This window comes from Stegastes partitus, unplaced genomic scaffold (genome assembly GCF_000690725.1).
Source record: "Stegastes partitus isolate 25-593 unplaced genomic scaffold, Stegastes_partitus-1.0.2 Scaffold486, whole genome shotgun sequence".
NCBI lineage: Eukaryota > Metazoa > Chordata > Actinopteri > Pomacentridae > Stegastes > Stegastes partitus.
Window position 1 is genome coordinate 218,407 of NW_007578217.1, and position 25,053 is coordinate 243,459.

Here is a 25,053-nt window from a genome sequence, read left to right on the forward strand (position 1 = left end):
TTACACCGGTGAGAGAAACTTAAGTAATGGAGATACATTTCACTTCCGTTGAGCAGCATACAGTAGACATGCCCTCAACAAACCATTTACCAACACGAAACAATCCCGAACATTGAAATTATGTTGACTGGCGGAAGATCCAATGATCATTATAGCAACAAGATACCTAAGGAACTGCTAAATTAAGTTTTGGACAATCTTATCACATAGTTAAAAACAAACGCGAGCAACAGCTGGTGCAGTGGCCAACATAGCATCAGGACACCAAGCAGGCAGCTATGCCAACCGCGTCAGCCTCACAGGCATGTCCTATTTATAAGGAAAAGGTTTTCCCTGGAGGTGTGAGGAAAGAGAAGTCACATATCGACACATTCTTGCATTCATCGGGACACACGGCTGATAAAAAAGCTTTACCATTTGTTGTCGAGAGCAGTTGGCGTGCGCTTTGAATGGAAAGCGCTAAATTTTAAAAAAGAGCTTAATAGAACTTAAGCAGCAGTTTAGTAATTAGGAGTCGCCCTTTAAGCAAAAACTGAAGCTCTTGCCCTGACAACAATTAAAGCTAAAGTCCACCAACATCCCCAACTTATTAATGACAGCCTACATAATCAGTCAGTCACATGTCTGGAGCATTTATGAACAATCCTTCATCAAAACCAAATAAAAACACTAACTGACTCAAATGTTAAGTACTAAGACAAACAACCCAATATTATGATCTTATGTGGGCTATTACAGGATATCTTTCACTGTGATATATACCGTGTCAGCATGCAGGCTGACTGGGGGCTGCAGCATTTCATCTGTGACAGCATGTGATACATCCATCAGATCGCCCTGGGCCGCCTTCAAAATCTGGCAGCCCAGAACACGACATCAGTTTAAAACAATCATGCCAATAAAAGCAGGTGGCTTTGGTAATAACAGTAATCAACCCCGAGACAGAGATCAACAGATCGAGAGAGAGAGAGAAAAAAAAAAGACAACATTCAGGAATCACCTTATGTTTTGCTCTTCCTCATGTGTTCATTACAGATTCCACCAAAGATTAAATTGTTTTTGGCTGTAGAGGACAGCTGGATTGCTATTTTCCTTATGTGCTTCCCTTCTTTATCTTTCCCGACTGAAAGTACAATAATAGTGCAACATGTACAATCACAAACTGAAATAAAGAGAGCAAAATAGAAAACAGCAGGTCTCTCTCTCTCTCTCTCTCTCTCTCTCCTTTGGTTTGGGGGATAAGTGGATGTTGCCATGGTTGCGCGGCTCCGTCCTAATCAACGCAACTCGAGCCTCACCGCCCTCCTATGAAACCAAATCTGTTTTCCATCCCGAGGATATGACGTACAAGCTGAGGGGCCAGTAAATGCTGGAGGAGCAGGAGCCTCGTGACTGCTCGCTGCCACGTGAAAGCGCCACAGAAGAAACGCGCAGGTACAACGGAAAGCAAGGTGACGGACGAGCATCCTGCCTTCTGTCGAGTGCATCACACGCTCCAACTTCATGTAACACGACGGGAACGAGTGGACGCAGACAAGAAATGAACAGATGCAAAGGTACAAAACTCCCAAAGATAAATGACACAATAAAAACAAAGCAATCAGCGCTTGTACATTTCAGATAAACTGATGAATAAAATGATTGTGGTCAAGTTTAACACATACTATATGCATGTCTCATAGCACCACCTAAACAGGCAGCCAAAGCAAACACAAGTTTACGACCACACGAAACAGCAACAGATCAATGCAGCATCATTATATTTTCACAGTCTATTAAATGCAGTCAATCTGCTTCTGTTATGTGCTGTGACTATACAAAAGCTGAACATGTGTTTCCTCAGTCACAAGACAAAAGGGCGCATATTAGGCCTGTTGACTGACTGACGCTGCTGAACTGGCTGAAAATGAATGACCATGAGTAAGACACGAGTTGTTTGCAATATTACTTTCTCCTCACAGACTCAAAGGTTTCCATCGAGCCTCATGTGTGATCTGTCAAACACACCATCAGAGGCAGTAGAGGAGGGGGAAAAAAAAGACACATCTTCAAAGAGCTTTCTGGCAGCGCTGTCAGATGCTCTGTTTAAAACAAAGTTCACAGCTCACTTCTAGCATTTCAACCTTTCTGTCACTGTACAGAAAAAAAACATTGAGATGCTCATTAAGATGTGAAGAGAAGCTTGAGAGTGTGTTTTTCACTGTGCAGTTTGTAAAGTTTGGTTTTGGTGAGGTCACTATAAAACAAGGCCTTGCTAAACTACGAAGTCTGCATGGCTGCAGGCTGGTCTTTAATGGAAACCATCACTAACAAACTCTAATGCACAATGCTGAGAACAGCAGAAACAGCAGGCCCCGCACAGGCACAACAGTGTGCCAAGTATAACCTGCCCACACTGCAGGTATGATATTCAGCAACAATCACAAAATGAAACCCAAACAACCTCAAGCAACGCTAAGATGTTCCCACTACATTTTACTGCTTCTTCTTTGTGGAAGGGCTCCGACCGAAGGAAACAAGTCTCTCTCCTTCACCTCAAACAGCTGCTCTACATCTTTCATTTATTTTTTCTTTTCCTTCTTCACTGTTTGTTTCATGTCCGCAAAAAAATGCAAGGTGCAAGGAAAACGAAGAAGGAACATAAACACGCTTCATGGCGAGACTCCAGAGTACGCGGTGTGTATGCACGCTAATCTGTTGAACCAGAAGTTCTGAAGAACTAATCAAACACTGTAAATAAGTTGGGTTTTCTACCCTGATATCCTATCAGGGGATGGACAAATACTCAAACAGGTTTCCTTATTCTAGCCTAACATTTTTATTCTTCAGTATTTATAGATGGAGCTCTGCTAAGTTCTGCTAGATCTCCCTTCGTTTTGTAGCTACAAACACAGGCTTTCACAAGAACTGAATTAGTTCAAGCTTAGCTAAAAAAAAATACAGTGTTAAGCATCTTCCTGTTCGTACTGTCCTGTCGTTGTACAAAATCCAGTTAGCAGTGCCCTGATTGTTAGGTAAGATTTAATTCAAGACATTCATAACACAACTTTTGGAATTGTTGGGAGGTGCATTTTTAAACTTTTAATTTTGACGTTTCCAACATTTCTTTCACACAAGGTTAAAACACACCCAAATCTCTGTACTATAAAGATGTGAAACAGATATTCTTTCTCTAACTGTGTGTGAGACAACAACAACAGGTCCTTGTTCCTTTGCTACGCAGGCCCGTTGCATGTACTTTTACTTTTCAAGATTTACATTATTTACAGCTCATGTTGTGAGAAAACTGTGCTTACACAAGATGTATTCTTTGCAACACGGGCCGCAGCAGAGTAGAGAAATTAACTCCATCTCTATTTCTTATTCATGGTCATTATCTCACACTCCAGAAATAGACCTCTGATCCGCCCTGCTCTGTCGTGAAGGGAGGGACCAAGTGAAAAAGTGGCATCCAAGTAGCTCCCACAGAGAAGAGCAAATAAGGGTGGCTACACATTGGTAAGACGAGGGGCGGGGTCGTTGTCACTGCACGGTTACAAAGGCCTTTAAGTAAAGCTGCTCTAATAGGAAAAAAAAAAATCATTCTGGCTACTCTGCAGATGGCGCAAGCTAGGCCGGAGAGAAAAACTGACAACATGGTTACTCCATGATGGAAGAATGGAGCCTTACTGCATGCCTCTTCCAGGAACTGTAATTCCACACACTCTCAGAGCATCTTGCATTATTCAGTGGAACACAGAGGCAGTGCAGCAAAGGGCGGAGGGAGCACTTGCACTCTGATCCGTCCAGACCTTAGATTAAGGATACAAGGCTTTAGACACGTTTTACAGATGTAAACCACTCAATGTGCTGACATGGAGCCAGTGTTTAGGCTTTTTCCAGCTCAGATGGAAAGCGTTTTGTTTTTTTCTCTCTGTTGTTTTCATGGTTGAAACCAAGAATTCTGAAATTAGTTGCAAAAACTACTTGTGGGTCAAAGGTGACAAGAACCGATGCCTGCAGGTACTTAAGATATATAGAGGCAATTTTGGAAATATGAAGATAAAATTAGTTTTGCTTTCTTTGATACCTGCAAGGAAAGTTCTTGACAAATGTCAATTTATCTAACTTGATTGTTTTTTAAATTTAGAATTTTATGAAGTAATTTTTTCCACAAAGTACAGCACTATATACAGTATGCTCATGCTTTTATACAGCAAACAACCCACACTTTAATTAATCAGCAAAATCTCTACAAAGCTTAGTATTTACCACAATACGTAGTAAACAGTGCAAGCTATCAGCCATTTACAGCCTTGAGAACAAATTATCTTTGTGTGTCGTTGCCAGCTACGTGGCCTCAGTCATAAAAGAAACCATTTCAATGTAAAATCTTAACAAACAGTCCTTGGACATTTCACCCAAAAGCCATTCATTTCTGCAAAGCACAACAAGGACCCACAGACTTTCTGGAACACAAAGCTGATCTCAGAATCGGAGCACTTTCCACGTTCTCTATTATGTTGGAACTGTTAAGCTACTAACTCAGACAAGCACGCCGAAAACAAGCATTTACTGTGAAGCAGTGGTGTCATTGCACGTTATATCCCTTGGGATAGGCAACACTGCTGGTTATATGAGTCTATTAGAGTTCTGTCAGACAGACACGGGTCACTTTTACATTAATGTGCGAGGCTGGTCGATACATCAGCTCACACACACTGCATTAGGTCAGAACAACAAAATTAATGGTATTTTTTTCTTGTCCGCTGTTATTTCGTTGTTGCAGTCACACTGGCAGCTTCTGCTTGGATCAGGTTTCAGCTTTTGTAGTGTTACTTTCTAGACTGTCATGTCGCCCACTATACATAACAAACTCTACATCGGTACATCATAATGTTGTGTGTAGCTTCCCCAGCGGTCAGCAAGCTACTTGGAAAATGTGGTCAGTTAAAGTACCAGCTACACCACAGCAAATGAGGCCTCCCCACAGGGAAGCTGCCCCAAAATAAGTTCCCCAAAATTCATTCATTTATTTCACATATATTGCTATTTATTTACCACCTACAGACAATGAAAACCCCATAGCTAGCTAGCTGTTGTGATGTTTGCAAACTGTACTAAAGCACTGATACGTGATGTTATAGTCATACAGAGGTGATTCTGTCAGCCACAAGGGTATGTCCCTGTGCGGCAGTGGCATCATGTGCTGAGTTTTATTAACTGAAAGGTGATTGTCACTTCAGAAATGCTCATGAAAATGTAGCTCGTGTGAACACTACAGCACTACTTGATCAGTGAAAGAGCTTTACTAATGAAAAGCTTACTTGATTGAGAAAACAGCACCATTACCACCACGCTACTGAGAAATGAAGCTCGACTGGTAATGCTGCGAGTTGTAGCAACGCTACTGTGGCTCAGGTGGTAGAGCGATTGTCTACTGATCGTAAGGTTGGTGGTTTGATCCATCTCACCCCTCCACAGTCGAAGAGTCCTTGGGCAAGACACTGAACCCAAAGTTGCTCCTGATGGCAGGCAGCACCTTGCATGGCAGCTCTGTGGCCATTGGTGTATGAATGTGTGAGTGAATGGGTGAATGAGAAACACATTGTAAAGCGCTTTGAGTGCCGCTAAGGTAGAGAAGCGCTACATAAGTGCAGACCATTTACCATTTACTGCCCAAAATTATCTAAAAACAATTTAACCACTTCGAATATACCAGCAGAATCATCTGTTTCTGAGAATCTGAAGCATGTGACACCAAATGGCATGACAAAGATTTAGACTGAAGTAATCAGCATATGAGCCTTAAGCATATGTGCACAAGACCAGACCTAGTACAAACGGAGTCGCTTCCATCTCAAATCCAACATTACGAAGAATGTGTAATATGACCAAAATGCATAGGATCAAAGTGGGTTGAAAATGAAATGCAACATGCTGCTAAAACAGTACCATGATAACTAGCCTTGATGCATAACTTAAGTGCCTGCTAAGTGAAAGACTGCAAGTCAGTGGAAGCTACTTTGGCCTCATGAATGCTTGGAAACACTCATTACCCACTAGCCTAGAGAAATACCCAGTTCAGAAATGAGGAGATGCTTGTGTGCCCACAAGTTTCCACATACGCAAAACAAGTTTCTAAGACCGTCTGGGGGATTACTTGCTTGCAGACCTACTTTTCAGGGAAAACTTAATCTAGCAGTCTCAGTGCAAAGATTCCCTGTGTGGATAGGAGAATGACCTGCAGCGTACGGCTTCATAGAGGTATTGATCCAATAATACGTGAAGGAATAGGTCTCATTTCCATCTAATTTCAAATTTAAATCATTCCTGCATGTTTGTAATGTTTAGGAATTGCATACACAAATCTGGAAGAAGATTTATTTTAGCTGCTATTTAAAATAACTGCCTCGGTTCCACTAAAAGGCATGAACAAACAATACGGTTTGTAAGGCAGCATGTTTGTGAAAAATATCATCTGGCAGTGAGTGGGTACGACGCAACTGGCAGCAAGATGAGCATAATCTTACTGATTTAAAAAAAAATGGCACGCATGGATGTCAAAATAGATTAGAATATAAATAGCAAATAAAAATCCTTTAATATTTGTTAATTGATAAATATTAAAGCATAAGATTAAAGAAAGCTTATTTTTACACTGGAGCTGTGAGACCTCCAGCTTAGCTGACTGTGCAAACTAGGGTGGCAAATTACAAGTGGCCAGTAGCCAAGCGCTTGTAAATTGTGGAAGCGGATGGTGTATCTGTCAAACTTATTGGTTAGAGTGGGTGATAGATTCGAGGTATCCACTGACAAATATTTAATGCCGTGCACAAAAACCAAACAAACACAAATGCATATTGACATATAAAAAAATCAAAACAGCTGACGTTGTTGAGCTGGTTGACCTTGAATGAGTAAGTCAGAGCTCTCTAGTATTTCAAGCTGTCCTTATTTCATTCTGGCTGCCTATGTGTTTCACCATCTATAGAAGTCAAAGCACACTGGCCAGCGTCCCATGAGCTATTTTAAGCAACCCTCCACTCTCAGCCTCAGCAACGCTGTTCCCTGGCAGTATGCTTTGCATACTCCTGTCTCAGAAGGGGTACAAACTACACAGGGACAACATTTTCGTAAAGCATATTTCATTTCATTGGTGTTGTTTCATTTTAACAACTTTGTCCTGACAGGTGAATCAAATAAAAAATACATCAAAATAATAATAAAAAAGAACATATTCATGTAGTGCATGATGAAATTTGAGGAAACTGCCTTTCAGGTTATAGCCTGTAACAAGAATTATTGCACAAATAACTGGCATAAGTATTTAACATAGAGGGCAGGCTGTAAGTTAGATTTATTACATTCCTCGGCACATATAATTTGAAATAAAATCTTTGACACTATATTAAAGTGACAAGTCTGTATTTTAATTTGAGTAGGTCGAAGTCAATATTTAAAGAACTGTGTGCGAGATGTAGTCCTTTTAACACAGTCTTCATATTGCTGTGGTTCAAAAGTAACTGGACACTTGACTTCTAAATTTCTCTTGGGCAGCTGTTGTTTGAACATTTCTGCATTAAAGAGCTCACACGTGGCTCTGAGGTGATGAGATCTGAGAGGTATTACTTAGACTGACATGGACCAGTCTAATGAGAAGTTAAGTGTGACCAGGAAAAAGATGAAGATAACAATGAGGCTAAAAAAATCTGAACTCTAAGAGAGATATCAGCAACAGTCAGTAGCTGGATCCATTTTTTAAAAGCAGAGAGGAAAACTACCAAACAACAAGAAGGCAGCTCTGAAAAAAAAATGCTTTATGACTGCACAGCAAGTAAGTATGTTTCCTTATCAAGACTTCATGACCATGACCTCACCACAAGATTCAAAGCCCTGGTAAGCTTCAAAAAGAGAAAGCCAGGTTACAGTTCACACCAGCATACAAAAAGAAACCGGCAGAGTTGTAGAACAAAGTCGTATGAACTGATGAGACAAAAGTCAACCTCCATCAAAATGATGGCAAGACAAAAGTGTGGCGCAAAAGAGGAAAAGTTTATGACCTGAGGCGTCCCTCCTTCACGTGTCAAACATGGTGACAGTTCTGTTGCTTGTATAGCTGGAACTGGCACAACAAGATGAATGCAGATGTAAACAGGAGCATTCTGTGCGCTCAAATGCATCAAAACACGAATGCAGTTCTTTCCATATTATTCTAAACCCACTTAAATTATACCTGTGATTCGGCATTTTATTTGTAGTAGAACGTTTGCCCAGTACTGCAAGTCATTCTGTTTGTGGAACTAGCTTTTTACACTTGACTAGATAAACATGCAAAGGAGATTGAAAGTACACATCAGGGTTCTCTAGCACAAAAGCAGTTAATTCTGGTGTAAATTATGTGTCCCCAGACAGACTCTTCATGTCACCTCAAGTCAGCAGTGGGACTCGTGTACGTTGTATCATGAGAAAACATCATGGGAGAGTCGTGAGAAACTTGCTGGCCACCAAAGCTTGAGGCTGACAGAGCTGACAAACAGAGCAGCAGCTGCACAGTTCACTTCCTCCCTCACAAAAGTACAGCAAAATATGACAGTTCTATTTTGAGCAGCTTCCTGAAATAAAGTGTTTTTACAACAACACAATAGCATTTACAAAAAAGCTTGACGAACGTGTGGGATGAAAAGAGACCGCAACAACTGTGTGTGATCGTCAAGTATTTTTCCACTGTTCCCAGAAAACTGTGCCCAAGGAAGGGGGTCAAAACAAGAACTCTACAGTACAGAGACAGGAATTTTTAAAAAAATAAATAAAGACAATCTATTTGCATCTCTTTTTACTGACAGTATTAATTCGCAAAGCATACCGCTGCACTGCCTGAGAATTATTCAAATGCCATGGAAAGTCCGTTCATGGTAAAAAGGAAGCACCGAACGTGGCTCATAAATCCCAGTCCATTCTCCCCCCCACCGGCTCTGAAACCAAGTTTAAAAAACTAACAACCCGTAGCAGAAAATTGATTGTCTTAATCTTTCTGTCTGAGTAGATCTCCACTTGGTCTGATGTTATGGCGATGTAAGTAGAAAGCGTTGACGAGGACAATATCACTGACTTGATGTTTCAAAATGATCATATTTCATCTCATTGTAACATGAGCACCATCAGGCCGACCAGCTAAGGACAGAAAACTATCATTGCATCTTTTGGCATAGGAAAAAAAAAACGCAAACTACATCAATAACTCGACAGCATCAAGCCGATGACACCCTACCTATTATAGGATGTCATCAGCGAGAAAGAGCCTATGGTACAGAGAACAAGGGATGTTTTCCTGTTATGCCTGCTAGTATGGATCTGTGCCACCGTTCTCCATGTCTTCACCGCTTAACCATCCCAAACAAATACATGTACATGATGTATGCTCTCCACAGTAATGCAAATCACTGTATGCAACACATTAGAATTACTATATATAAATCCATTTGTTTGTGTCTGCAGATATAGACTAGAAGTGCAAGGCCAAAACATTTTGCCTGTGTCCTCACAACAGCAGGTCACTGGAGTGACCCGATGCTGAGGACACGGTGAAAAACAGCACAATGCTGCACAGACCTGGGCTAATGTTGACCACCACAGTGCATTCCATCTGTCTACCGAGTATGTATTGCCGGGATGAAATAAAAATTTCTCGCTGCTGGGATTTACTGGAAAGACACAGCAGTACTACATTAATATGTCCCAATGTAAGTAAACAGTAGCTTTAGTACCTCCTCGGAACAGCTGCAAACCTATTTACTGAGCCAAAACAATTCAACCGTTATGACATAAACAGCAGCAGACATGCATGCATATGCACAAAACCTTGTGTAAATTATTGACATCAGGGAGCCTAATAGTACAAAATGTCTTACTTTCTATCTTCTTATCATCTCAGACTCTCTATGTAAACCACAGAAAGGTACAAAACAAACAGTGAACTGGGACACCTCTGGCTTGCGTAACAGCTGATATCATTTCAGGCCTGCTTTCCTAATCAAACCAAAGCATTTCTAGCATAACGCCAAAAGAACTGTGTCCTGCTGGCTTTCCTAGTTCATGTCCAAGACCATCAGTAGCCCACATGTCCTACAATAAACAAAAGTTATTACATCTACTGCCATGTCATAACTGAGATCGCATAACAGCGTGCAGTATTTGTGCCTGACACGACATGTAGTCGTTTTTGTCCCAGCTTTTCTTGATTTAATCTAACTGTACACACTACGTATTAGTATCAGTCTTCAAATGTTTGCCAATCCATTTTTTTAAAAATCACAATATAATCTTTATAAATCCTCTTAAGTTTTAAGGCCAAAGCGGCTCCGCCCTGCAAAGAATACAAGAAATGTTCACAAAGCCAATCAAGAATTTCTTTTTACTCATTGTATAAAAAAAAAAAAAGAATTCCCAGAACACAATTATCATTCAAAGGCAGCAGAGCCATGAGTGTTTAGCTTGTGGCCTGCTAGTAAACACTGCATTTTTTTTCTGTGGTATGTGGTCCCTAAAAACGCAGGATGTTGTGCAGTGTTGGAGACATTTCCTTGTTTTGCTAGAGGAAGGACATTTTTAACACTAACTACGGCAGTCTGGACACCAGCAGAGACCGACATCTGTTTGAAATACACTGAGCTCAACCTGCTTTGTTAAATACTGTCAACATTTTTCATTATTTGTTGTACTCACCTATAGTACCGAGACTGGAGGTACGTGGAACACACTGCTTTGGACACGTGACTGGCTGAGCCAAAGTCTATCACCTTCACCCTGTAGGGTTGCCTCACTGGATCCACCAGCATTATGTTCTCTGGCTTGAGGTCTGCATGAATCAGACCCATGCTCTTCAGCTTTTTCAGAGCTGTAGCTACCTGCTGTAGCACAGGTCTGATCACTTTCAGGGGCAGCGGGCTAAACTTATTCTGCTTCAGGAAATCGTACAGGTTCTGCTCAAGCATCTCAAATACCAGGCAGGTGTGGCTGCGGTGCTGGAAGCATTCGAAGGCTCGCACCAGGTTGTGCTCATCTGCATTCTCCCCACTCAGACGGGCAAGGATACCGACTTCAATTTGACCCTGCCGTGCATATGAAGGGTGGTTCTTCAGGATCTTCACAGCCACTACCTCACCTGTGCCCCTCTTCCAGCACTTTACCACCTGGCCGAATGTGCCACGTCCCAAGAAATCCAGCACTTCATAAGTATTCTTCATGGAACACAGGACTTCATGTTGTACTACCTGATAGTCCCCATCCCCTCCTCCCGTCCCTCCTGCTGCACCCACACCCCCATGCCCTACACCCTGTTTAGAGGGGCCTCCTCCGGCGCCCACGGCGGCGGGCGCTGTCACGGCCGCGTTCCCCACATTCGTTTGCAACATGGCAGGCAACATTGACAGTTCCTCCACAATCTGCATGGTGCTCCCTCGGTTATCCAGCTCCTCACTTTTACGTTTCAGCCCACATCGCTGAGAGCTGTCAGCTGAGTTCAAACCTCCACACTTCTCTTCTCTGTCACCCTCCTCCTCTCCGCCTCCCTCACCTCCTCCACTGCAGCCCTCTCCCCTTCCCCCTCCTCCTGCCCCTGTTGCTCCACTGCTGCTCCCACTTGCTATGTCTGTCTGCTGCTGCTGCCCCTTGCCCTGTGAGTGGACAACCCCTGCCTCCTGTCGCTGCTGGGCCACGAATGGGCCTGGTCCTCCTCCTCCTCCTCCTCCGCCTCCTCTTTTACCGGGCTGTTGTCTCTGCACGCCACGCACCACCACTGTCTGCACCGGGTACTCTTGTCGTCCACGTACTTTCAGGCCCACTGCCAAGTCTCGGTTCACAAACGAGTGGGCTTGTTTCGTTGGGTGCACAATGCCAAGGGTTCTGCTGTTCAGATAAGTCCGCGGGTGTGCCCTCTCATGGTACACACAGCTGCTGGGCTCAACTTTGAGTTTCTTCACACTGCTAAAGGCACTTGTCTGGGTTTGATAAATGTGTGGTGGGTAGACCAAGACTTGTGAGGCCATACCTGCAGAGAAAAAATAAAGCAATAGATGATTAGATCCACAGTAAATAAGCTACAAAGAATGGTGTCATTTTAGAAACAAAACACATTGTGCAAGACAAGAACAATCTTGTTGTTATATAATTAAAACAATCAAGGATCTCCTAAATCTCCTGGAGAGTCTACCTGTCTTTGTTCGCTTAAGGTGAGGGGTAAGTTTAAGTTTCTAGGAGCCCAAAAACACTGGCAGATAACACCAATCCCATGCTGCTGCTTTAGCTGCTGATACCTGATGATGTCAGAGTAGTAGTGCCCTATTAACATCCAGCCACTTGTCGCAGTAAATGCATATGTCAAATGGATCAGAGAAAGGGAGCGCGCTGTGGTGGAGTGCTACAACACCTTCACCATTCTGCCCTATCCACTGCAATCCCACCAACACCTCCACATAGCAGATGACTAACTTCTCAAAGGTTTGCCTGACCTTTCCCTGCCATTTCCATGCATCCTACTGCAGGTCTCTAGGCAACCAATAGAGAGGAGAGAGAATGAGAGACAGACAAACAGAGAAAAGTAAAGTCACAAAGCATCATCAGGCCCACGTGTCCAATTACCTAAGACATGGTGTATTCTTCTCTCTTCCCTCATCATTTGTGTGTGAGCATCTTGTTGTTGTTGTTTTTTTGTGAGGGCAGATAAAGCACTTCATGTTCGTGAACATAATCATGTCTTGTAGAAATATTTTGATACCAAATTCTGAGTAATAAAAACCAGAGAACTGAAGTAAACTAACTTTTCTCTGGATCTTGGTTATCTTTAAAAACCACATTCAAAACTGGCACGGTGACCTTATCAGCCACGGCCATGTTGGAGCCTGAGATCATTATCAGGCACATTCAGTGAGGTACAAGCTGATAAGGTTTCCAATCTTTAATGAAGACTCCTTTTACCGAATCATGCTTACTTAAAACCAAAACAAACAAATCTTAATCAGTGTTTTAACAAGCCAGTCTTACTAGGACCACTTTCATTGCTGATGTCTTATTTCTCTAACGTATTGAAAAGATCTGTTTCTTAACAACTAAACTGAGTCACGTTTAGGCTGCTAGTACCCCTGTAGAGTCTCCTAAAATAAATATCCTGATGGAAAGCATACTTGTGTTGTGATAACACTAGCGCTGGGAGCTATCCCTTTGACTCTATTCTAAGCAGCATGATAAGGTCAACCTATTCTCTTGACAGCTCTTTGCACAATCACACCCTCTGTTACTGTTTGGTGCCACTGTTTACCATGTTCTCTGTGGGGATGGGGATCTAGAGCCAGTTCCAGTTGATAACCAGTTCCAAACTGGCCAGTTCATCAGAACGGTATGCCTCGGATCTTATCGGCTCCTTTTATCAATGCCGGCATGTTATCCTGACAGTTGCGTTTTGCTACAGAATGACATCAAACTGCTGCTGCTGCTGTCTGCACTGCTGGAACCTTGCAACGAGCCTGACTCATGGTGGGGAGAAAGAAATGGTTCAAAGTGTGCTTTCATTTCATTACAGAAGATGGTAACGGTTCCAGCTGCAATGTCAGTAAAATAATCATTTCAAGTATGGGTGCAAACACTGGCAATATGCTGAAACATCTTTTTACATAATGTCGGCTTAAATTCCAGGAATGCCACATATTTGACACTACAGATTAGATTCAACTTCATTGTCATTGCACAGAGTGCAGATACTAAAACAACGAAGTGCAGTGTAGCATTTTAACCAGGAAGGCAACAAGCAGTAGAGCAGAGTCAATACAGATATAAACTACGGTGAAGGGCATTTATGAATAAACTGATATATCCAAAATATACAATGTGAACAGAATGAAATGAATACACCAGGATATATGCATCATGTGCTGTACTGTTATGTGGATGCATAAATAGTGCAGGAAAGCATTGGGCAATAATATGGATAATTGAGAGGGAATCAACAGCCAGCGAGGCCGAGGACAGGTCTAGTGTTTGAGACAGGGTGCTGGGGGGGCTTATCAACGTGGTGCAGAGCTTAGCAAGGTGACAGCTGAAGGGAAAAAGCCGTTCCTAAACCTGCTGGTCCTAGAACATAGAATCCTATAGTGCCTCCCTAGAGGGGAAGAGGGCCAAAAGTCTGTGATCTGGGTGAGAGGTGTCCCTGACAATGACTGTGCACCCTCTGCAAACACTTTTAGTGGCAGCCAAAGATGCGTTGGGCAGTTTTTACCAACTTTAGTGCTTTTTGTTCTAAAACACAGTAATTGCCACACCATACTGAGATGCAGTTGGTTAGAAGGCTCTCAACAGTGTAGTGGTAGAAGTTCACCAGAATCTGAGGCGACAGATGGACCTTCGTGAGACCCCTCAGAAAGAGAAGATGCTGGTGAGGCTTCTTGTTGGAGGTGCAAGGGTTGATGGTTCAAGAGAGGTCCTCAGAAATGTAAACACCAATGCTGGAGACAGGAGTTGATACAGGTGGGAATGTGCGTGCTGCCTTTAATTTTTTTGAAGTTCACAATGATCTCTTTGGGCCACTGCTTCCAGGAGCACATCAGTCATCAAGAGTCAAAATTCTCTGCTATAATCGCATTAGCCCGACGTAGGCAGGCTTAGCATTTTTTTGTTTATGACCAAGAAAACCTAAATGAAAAATATTTTGTACAAATATTCCCTCATTTTATTCATTCTAATTGCACACCCAGCACACTGTATTTCAACACAGTGTTCAGATTTAGAGCTTAAACTACATAAAGTCTGTGTAGGCCCATTTTTTTCAACACAGAAAAATACAAATGACATCTTATCCATTCTCATCCCTACTTGTGTGTTAGAAACACTTTGGTAAATTATGCCAAGCAGGACTGAAAAAGGTCAAGAATAAGAGTCAAACAAACACTATCATTTTATACTTCACACAGCTCACAAGTACTTATCGTGGTGTGGATTTCATTCATTCATTTCCACAACCAGAGCACATGCAAGTTAGACTCTTCAATAAATAAGTGGGTGACTGAAAATCTTGCCTGTCTTTGATGATGTGATAGCCCTGAAATAGACGGTCACGAACCTCCCGCTCAGCTTGTGTTGTGGTTTGTCTAACTGTTGTCAGCCCAACTGTTGACACACCTATGTTTATGGTGCACTGCCTGTAATTTAGATTCCTGCAATTGCCTCTATTATTCACAAGGGCCATTATGAGTAGAATCTGAAAATGTATAACTTGAGCATTCCTAAATGGAAGTTTAAGACAGAAAAAGACAGAAATCCAAACCAGCGTTCCTACTCTTTTTAAGAAATTATCTTCCAGGACATTTTCTATGACATAAAGCCGCTATGACAGATGAGACTAACAGGTTTCAGCAAATGGAGGCTGCTTTGAAAACAACTTTGCTGCACTGTAGATGCTTAGATTCTTATTCATCATGTAACATCATCAGTGAGGCGCCTTTTTGGCCCGAAAATGAATCTGCAGCAGGAAAAGTCCAAACACTCAGCCAGAGTCATAAAGAAGAATCCTCAGCCACAGGCAGGACAAGGAGTCCTGCAAAAATGATACAGCCCCCACAGAGCCCTGATCCCAACATCATGGAGTCGCTCTGAGATTACAAAAAAAATAAAATAAAACAGAAGACATTTGGACTGTCTGAATCCACAGAGCAGCTGTGGTAATTTTCCTGAGAGGCTTGAACAAACCTACTGCTCAAGTACAATAAAAAAAAAAACTTAGTGTTTTTAAGGTAGAGGCTGCTAACAAGCAATATTGATTTGATTTAGGTTTTTCTCTTTACTGCCCTTTGTACTGGGTCAGTTGACAAAACAAAAAATGTTTTCATGGAGTTATTTGCTGTATGTTTTAAGCTAATTTTCATTTGTCTCGGTTGCGATAGGCTCTACAAATGCCTCACCTGAATCCCTTTTCATTTTTCCGCACAGTATTTATTTACTTCCAACAAATCTCTAAAAAAATACGAGCAGCACTGACAAATCTTAATATATAGCACAGCAACTACAGCCTCCTTTTTATGATCTACTTATTGTTTTAAAGGGTGTTACTCCAGTTTGACTGATTAGCTAGTTGATCTCTGAAATCCCCAGCACAGCCTTTTTTTATTCTTATTTTTTAAATCAACCGTCTTCTATAGCATACCAACAATCACCAGTGTGAAAGACGAGCAGAAGGAGAAACCAGTGGAAAACAACGCACACGCTGTACAAAGGCGTGACAGCAACAGTTAAAGTTAAGTAACACGTTGTAACATTCACGCTTTCCTGCTTTTTATCCTCTATAATGGCCTTCCCATGTGAATACTGCAGCTTTGTCCACGCTGCTCGCTATAGTATCGCACATTAATGGTGACACGGGCACAGACAAGAGCACAATTCAGCTGGGTTTGTACACAGTAATTGTTGCAGATTGAGTGTACATGCCCGCAGGGAGTTTCTGCAAATAGCATAAGGTCCCAGGCAAAGGCAGCAACCAGAAGGTCAAAGTTACACGGGACACACCCAAGCCCGACGCAAGACGGTCCAAGTGCAGACTCCGTTGACAGACGTCACTCTGGCAACGCATTCTGTCTGTCACCGTAGAAGCCAATCACTTTCCAACACCGTGTCATGGTCAAAGTCTTACTCGTGTTTCAACTCCGCCGTGTTTGACTTATACAGAGAAGTGGAATACATTATAATAAATCACAAGAGGGGGCACTTGTGAGGGGCTTACTAGAGAGCAAAGTGAGTGCTTCCCTGTTTGCTTAATAACCAAGCAATTAACAATAAAAAGTCTAATACATGGCAGGACGCAGCATGTGGTGGAGTCATTAAATATAAAGACCCACTCACTGGGATGTGCTGTTTTCAAGTATGTGCTTGTCTGAGACTGTTGGTAGAGGAGAACATTTGAAGTATGTTGACGTTTACATGGAAGGTGGCTCGGTGGTTAGCACCGTCGCCTCACAGCAAGAAGGTCACCGGTTCGTGTTTCTGCATGGAGTTTGCATGTTCTCCCCATGAAGCGTGGGTTCTCTCCGGGTTCTCCAGCTTCCTCCCACAGTCCAAAAACATGTTGAGGTTAATTAGTGATTCTAAATTGTCCACAGGCGTGAATGTGAGTGTGCTTGGTTGTCTGTCTCTAAGTGTAGCCCTGCTATAGACCGGCAACCTGTCCAGGGTGTCGCCCTGAGTCGGCTGGGATAGGCAGGGGGGGTTTAGCGGTGTATAAATGATGGATGGATGGATGACTTTTACATAAACTCTTGTACTTGTAAATTAGGTAAAGCCAAATTCCACATTGCAGAAAAGCAGTAAGCCAAGTATTTTTCACCTTCAATATGACATGTTTGTTGTGGGTTTCAAGTGTGCGCCTGGGGAATTGAGATTTTAATTGCCAGAATCCCTTGACGGGAGTCCACTCCTGGCCAACTTAGCAATCGAGTCGTCTAGATTTCAGCACCGGTTTAGTGTAACACAACACCGAAAGCGAAATTTTAAATAAAATCTAACCGGAGTTAATTTGCCTGGCTACAAAAATACAATCGCTATATCAGGACAGTGGAAAAGTCGAACACAAGGATGTGAAGTAGACAGCCTTTGTTGTTTTAAAAGGCAAAAAAAAAAAAAAGAAAAATGGCAGCTGTTGCTATTATTACCATGTGAAGCCAGATACTCCCTTAGTCAGCCATGAGGCTCCTCCTGTGGCATTGCATTACATCCTTCAAAGCTGCAGAACCATTCCAGCCGGCTTGAGCTGCTAAGTAATTGCTCACAGTTGAACTTTTGACCCTGGACAACTCAAAATTCAATTGAAAGGAAAATAAACACTAGACACCTGTCCGCAGCGAACAAACGGTACTGAGTGACGAAACAGAAGTGCCGAAACGACGGCAAGGTGAGAGGACAGACGGGTTCTGACATTATGTGGTGGGGGGACGAAAAGAACCGCTACAACTAATCTTGCCACCCTTTTGTCTCCAAAAACAAATTCAAACCCTAAATCTGCAGTCAGAGGTTATGTTTCCATTTAAATGCAAATTTAAAAGTGAACAGTATACTACATCATATGCATCAATGTATTTTCAAAAACTACAGATGTCAGAAAAGGGCAGTGAATAATAAGTGATGTTACTAATTTGTCAATAACAGCTATATATGATAATCCAAAAAGATCTTTCCATCAGTATTGGCCAAAGATGAGAGCCAACTGGACACCAAACCGCCCCAGTGTGCACTAAACATAACCCCCTTCTACAAGTTAATCAGGCGCTGTGGAGACAATGTCGTTGCCACGTTGCTCGACTTCACAGCCTAAAGCGAAAACTGTGATGCTGTGATCAGCGCAGCTTAGACTGAGCATGTGAGCTATAAATGTTCGCCATCCTACAGCATATCAAAACAGACACATTAAGCATTCACACTTAGTCAAAGGCCAGATGATCATGAGAGCGGTTTGAGTGATTACATTCTGTTATCATGCATCATGCATTCAATTAAGTAGGTCTGCTTTCTGGACAAGAAGCCAACATGATTTTAAAAAAAATCTATTTAATATGCAACAAACTGCAAAAACTAATTAACTGAAAACCAAACATTAGCTACATTTATAATATAAACAGTATTATTTTACTCAAACATAAACATGAGCCCTTCAAAACACTAAGATTTAACCCTGATGACTGATTACAGAAGGCCTTCCCATGTGCCAAAAGTCTTCATGATTCTGGGAAAAGTGAGAATCACAACTTGTCTATTTTTTAAGGAAGAATATGCACAAGCAATATGATTATTAGCAAGTGGTAAAAGACACACTACTTATATTGAATAACAGAAACTTACAAATACCAAACCTGCAGCCTGTTGTGCCCCATGTCCCCAATTTCAGAGGACTACTTTCATTATGTTTAATCCATCGTTAGCAAATAATTTTTCCACCTTTCACTTTAGTCATTAAAGCCCGACTTCATTCCCGTCTGATCCTCAATGATCCCCAGTCTGTAGGTTCAGGCGGTTAAGAATAAAATCTTTTATTTTTTTAACTGTCAGGCTCGTGTGTGATTCCATAGAATAGCTTCATTACAAATAAAAGCTGCAAAATGATGCATTTGTCTCTTCTGCAAATGGTAGAAAATGAAAAGCGGTGGCAGGGAGGCTTTGCATAGCATATGTTCAAGAAAGAATTAATATTTTTGTTTTGTGGCGGTAATCAGAGCAATTTGTTTATCAAACTTAAGCAATGAATCAGAGTCTTTTTAAGGATCGACTTGTGGATGTTCAGCAACGGGGGTTTTCCACTAACGTTCTCCTAGCTGATTGTTATCATCGTGTTTTCACACAGCGGACTCCACCAATGTTTTCTTGGACATGTGCAGCTTTTTCTGTCAGACATTCAACAATATTGTCTTCTTTCCCCAAGTTTGAGGAACAAACTCATTTTGGCTCGTCATGATTTTATTTTTTTTAACTCAATGGCAGATAGAAAGTGTCTATGAACTAATGCAACGAGGTCTTCTTGGCTTCTGCTTAGTTCAGATGATGAACGCTAGTACAGACTGCGAAAGTGGAAACAAAACACCATCTTGATTCCACTTTCTGCTGTTGCCTACCTTGAAGGCAGGGCTCGCCGTCTAGCTCACAGCTGCATAACCTTATTGCATACTGTGGCGCTTCGCCTGTGTCTCGTGAACTTGATCTTCTACGCTCATTAGATAAAAAAGGCCCTCTATTTCCTAAAGCATGTGACCTCATGGTATTTCGACTGTGAACTTATGACTATCATGTAGGAGTCTTTTCTTTGTTAGACTCACTGGCATTCGCAGCCAATATATTACACAGTTAGCCATTATGGTGTACAGATAATGAAGTAGGGGTGTAACAGTACACAAAAGTGAGAAAAAATGAGAAGACAGATAGGAAGACAACATTGCGATATGTTGGGAACAATAGGGAAATTGTTGTTTCTCTTAAAAGCATTAGATGATGTAAATCGCATCAAAAGCAAATAACAAAAACACAACGTTTGGTTGAATTAACAAATCCCAAGCGTGCTCCCTCGCTGGCTAACAGCCTATCGTATCCCTTGATAACTAACCCCAGTTGCTGTCCCTTTGGCTTGACACAGGTCTCCCGAGGCACGCTAGTCCCCCATCCACACCCGAAGACCTCCCCCCAGTATTTATCATGATAAATTTATCCCAGTCCAGTCCTATTCATATTTAACTTGAATTAACCAGCAAAGTTAGCAGAGCAATGTCACTTCCTTTCTTTATAACCTTGCTACTAACACAGTTTAGCTGATAGACAGTAAGCGGTGCAAAACCATGCTTTTTGTTCAAGTCGAGTGAAAAGACATAAATAGACTTTTGCCAGTTACTGTTTGGATCATACGGTGTGTAGCAAAACCAGGAATCCAAACTGAAGGGATGTATGCCACATACTTTACAGATACAGTTACACCCCCACAGTAAATGCTATTTAAAAAAAACATACAGAGTATCAGCTACTCTATTTATCAATATGACTAGCACGGAGTATGAAATTACTATTTTTACCTTTACTCAATCATGAGATGTCATATATGACAGGATCAGCTATGCCTGAAAATTAGGTTTGTTAAGTTCCAGGCAAATGTGTAAATACAGAATTTAACAAGTAAACATACTCGTCTGCCACGGGGAGATTGTTCTCATTCTATCTCATTTTGCATTCACACTACCAGTCTATAACGTCTTTTAAACACGCATTAACAGCTGTCACCAAGTTGCACACTCTGAAATACTACCCACACAAACAAGCATTTACATCGATCAGCAAAGCATTGATCATAGCACCTCACAAAAACTGTTACGCTCATTAAGCCGGACACGAACATTGTCGCAAAATGAGTTGTTTTTGTGGACAAAGCACATCTAAAACGTTATCAACAGCCTGGGTTCTGGCCAAATCACAGGATGCATACAGGTAATTATGCACCGTGAGCTGGAATAGATGTTTACTCCACGAGACAACGGACGTTTTCCACCCATCTCCTTTGTGATTCAAGTTACAACACAGCATCGTCTTGTCATGGTGGTCTCGCCATAAATCATTTTTGTTTTCTTTGTTGCCTCATGTCTGTAGGCACACCTCGAGATGGCACCAGTTGGAAGCCAACCCGCCCTGCCGACAACCACCATTACCCACTAATACCAATTACTGTGGGGGTAAGACACAAGTTTACACAATTATTTGCTGGCCAGTCATTACTGGCGTCATTACCACCCACAATGTGACACATGTTCGGCTGATAAGAGTGTCCAGGCAAAGGGGAATCACAGAAGTGTTGGTTTAAAAGGTTCTTGATATTAACCAATAGTGACTAATGGTAGCTTCACTGTTATGGATGTTTTAATCAACTTGAGGTTGAAGTGGTTGAATTCAAACTAAACTCTTTTTACTACTGTGGGTCTTGATTCTCGTCTTAACAAACTTGGATAAAATCTGATTACCCTCTTATGAACTATTTGTATTAGATAAGTGCTCCAGGTAATTAAAAATATACATACATATACAAAAGATCTACCCATTTGATGTATAAGTCACAATGTAAGGATCAAAAATCTCCTCCCAGTTTCACCATTTTTGGTTACTGCCACATTAATAACGACAAAACAGCTAAACAATCCTCCCTACAGTAACTCAGAGGACTTTCATTTTTTGCTGGTGGTCACATCCAAACCCTCACAGAGAGGAACTCGATCATAAAACCTGTACTTCCTCTTCAACACAAAACCAGCCCTGTGTGGATTCAAAACTCCGTCGCCTGATGTAATTAACATTAACATTATGCTAAAAAAATAAAATAAAAATGTTTTGCTAACTCACCAGTGAGGTCTATATTGTTCACAAACTGTACATTTAGTAAAAAGGTTAGGATAATAAACTGTAACGACGACAATGATCACCCGTTAGGCAGAAAGATAAATTAACGGGTGCCTGTGACAACACTGAAATGGCAAAGCACGTAAGTGTTCAGGGCTCCTAATAATTCCCACCAACGTCACTCATAATAATAACAAAAATAATCCCCCTATACTAAAATTAATGCCCCAAAGTGCTGACAGTACGCAGCTAACAGCCGAAACGGATGACAGCTCGCTTGCTAAGTTTGTCGCTAAGTTGTGACTTTGTATTACGTCACATTAAAAACTATAATTTCGTGGCTTAAGCTAAACACACATCACGACCCGCAGCCTCTACTCACCTTCACATAGAGTCACTATAAGTATATTCCAGGGCTTCTCTGAACATGTTATGGACTTATAAATCCATACCATGCACAGTTCGCCTGCATTGCTGCCATCTTGTCCTAGACGACAGGAAGGGAGAGCTCGCTCTCGGTAACGCCACCATCTCCCACATTTTAAACATTAAATAACTCTTGCATATAAGCGTCCAGGAACACCACGACGAGCCCAGGTGGTAGCTACACAGTTCAAATTCGTCTCCTTCCCCTTTGGGCGATGTTGCCCATCTCTGAAAGGGTGTCCGTTGCCCTGTCTAGACGTGCGGTTCCGCGGCCTTTCCTGCCTCTAACATGTCCCTTTTCTCTAGCAACTGGAAATGTTTGTGAACTGACGGCATTGGCCAGACCGGAGCAACCGATCGCAGAGCAGCTACATTCACAAAGATTGAGGATTCTGAGGTATGTGGAATGACGTGCACAGGCTTGATTCAATAAATAAAGGGTACTAATAGCATAATTAGAATTTCAAAAACATTTTTAAAATAGAGAACGATGTACCACATGTGCACACACTACTCATACAGAATACACTCAAGCAAAAGGCATCATAGTGATATTTCTTTCCTCGTGAGTTTATTTGCATATTGAACACTGAGGTAATCCAAAAGTAAAAGAAAGTAACATTAATGTTGTGATGCTTGAATTAGATTACTCACTGCATTTTAACTAGATAGTTAGTAAATGTATCCACATATATTTTTTTAATGTTGCCCTCCTAATTCTTACTATACAACACATTAGTTACAACACAATACAAAATTGAGAAATATTTTTCATAAGAAAAGTCCAATATTTTGAAAGGCAGGAGAGCAAAATGTTAAATTATGTGTATTTAAAAGTATGAGATAGATTTTTTAAAAAACTGGACTTTGTGATCTGAAGGGTTATGACGTCACTCACATCTGACCAAAACACACTAGAGGTTTAAGTTGGTTTGGTTCAGTATTGGGTATTTGAAAAGTTCATTTGCTGAAACAGATAACTCCATTTTTGTAGATTTTCAGAAAATTATTTTTTTTGTTGTTTGCTTGAGATATTATCAATCAAACTGAAGTTGAGTGGATTTGACATGACATGACAAATACAGAGATAACTTAAGTTAGATTGATGTTGTCTCAGGTAACCGATGGGAAAGTGGGTTTTCTGAGGGTTTGTGAAGATGGAGTTATCTGTTTTTGCAAATGAACTCTTCATTTATTCCACTGGTATTTGCAGGGGAAAGTGTTGATAAGATAATCATCCTTCAGATAGATGAAGCTCTTAGAATATTAATACATTACAATACTGAGCTGAGAAGGCTCACAGTGAGTGGCAAGACGATGAGGACGATTGCATATTTTGCTTTAAATGCATACTTGTATTTGTTTCAGTATTTTTCAAGTGCTGATATGCTTAAAGGTGTACACAAATGTGTTATAAATTATAGATCTTGTACAAGGATTCAAGGTTTCAAGGCCTTTATTGGTCACAAACAGGGTTATATATGGCATAACGCACAGTAAAATGCTTTGAGTACCCATTCCACACCGAAACAATAATCAGACAAAATCAGTTTCTGAAATTTCCGTTAACCAATATCTTTTCCAGTTCCTTTATTCTTCAGCAAAGTGCAAGCAGCAGAGGCTTCTTAAGGAAGTAAGTGGGGGTGGACAATCTAAAGTCCACTGCTCAGACAGTCAAGAGGCACCCAGCTGACAAGAAAGCTGCTCATAAGCCTTTGGTGTCTGAGAGGACCAGCTGTAATCTCATCCACCAAAAGACATTTGTCTTTGTCAGACTTTATCCGTCCCAACCCAGTTACAGACAACAAACACCAGACCTGGAAAGCAGGTGTTAACACCTCTTGTCTAACCTGGTTTATCATAAGTAAACACAGCTGGGGTGGTGGTAGAGGAATTAGAACGACTCACACATATAGCCCCGCAATAACGCCCTTTAGATTCTCATGAAAGACAGCAAAGAGTGGTGATATTCGCCTCTCTTGGTCTCATTCCAGAAGATATCTTTGACTAAGGAAACATAATCAATAATGTCTTACGATGTTATATATTTCAGGTTAAATCAAATCAAGGCATGATTTTAAAATTTTAGATGATCATTTTTCCCCACAAAGATTGAGCCCATAGGGACTCACTAAAATAACTGATGTTTAACTAAAGAAACATATAGTTGGCTCATTTACATCATAAATGCCTGAGTGCTATAATAGTTTTCTATGTGATTTGAGAAAAAAAAAAAAAAAAAAAGGCCACTTGTTTACTTGTGGATTGGAAAACTACTCTGTGTTCTTCTGCTTTGGTCTGGTCTGGTGGCTGGCCAGACTCACACAAGCGCGCGCTCTCGGTGGCTGTCATTTGTCTCCCCCTGTTGGCCAACAAGGCGACCAGCATTGTGCAGAACAAAACGAGCTTTTGTTGTCGGTTGATAGATGTTTGATGATTTTGGTAAACAATGACAAAAACATCACGCATAGTTTTACACGCAGAGTGAGTCAAGGATCGTATTTAAAGCCTTACAAGTAGGAGTGCGGCCATTAAAACACAACTGTAGTTGTCAAATGACCAGTGAAGCCGCCTATAGGCCAGAATTATAAAACTGGTTTGCAGTTGTATATGAATCACCGGAATGCACGTGCTTGGCATGCATTAGCGCATACTCACTACAGTGACATATAGTTTGCTAAAGTTTTTGCAGTGTGCATACATATTTTTTTTTGCCCAGCGAGCACTTTAGAGGAGGCCATAAATCGGATAAATGTA

At 41.4% G+C, this 25,053-nt stretch overlaps 1 protein-coding gene across 1 annotated transcript in view; it reads right to left on the reverse strand.

Annotated features, from left to right (window-relative positions):
• Positions 1-22,557, reverse strand: part of hipk3b (homeodomain interacting protein kinase 3b) — a 41,508-nt gene extending 18,951 nt beyond the window's left edge. The window contains exons 1-2 of the mRNA XM_008287081.1: positions 22,253-22,557; positions 10,705-12,028 (exon numbers count right to left, since the gene is read on the reverse strand). Of these exons, the coding sequence (XP_008285303.1) occupies positions 10,705-12,028; positions 22,253-22,325 (1,397 nt within the window). The 5' untranslated portion in view covers positions 22,326-22,557. The remainder of the gene's footprint in view (positions 1-10,704; positions 12,029-22,252) is intronic.
• Between the last annotated feature and the right edge of the window lie 2,496 nt (positions 22,558-25,053).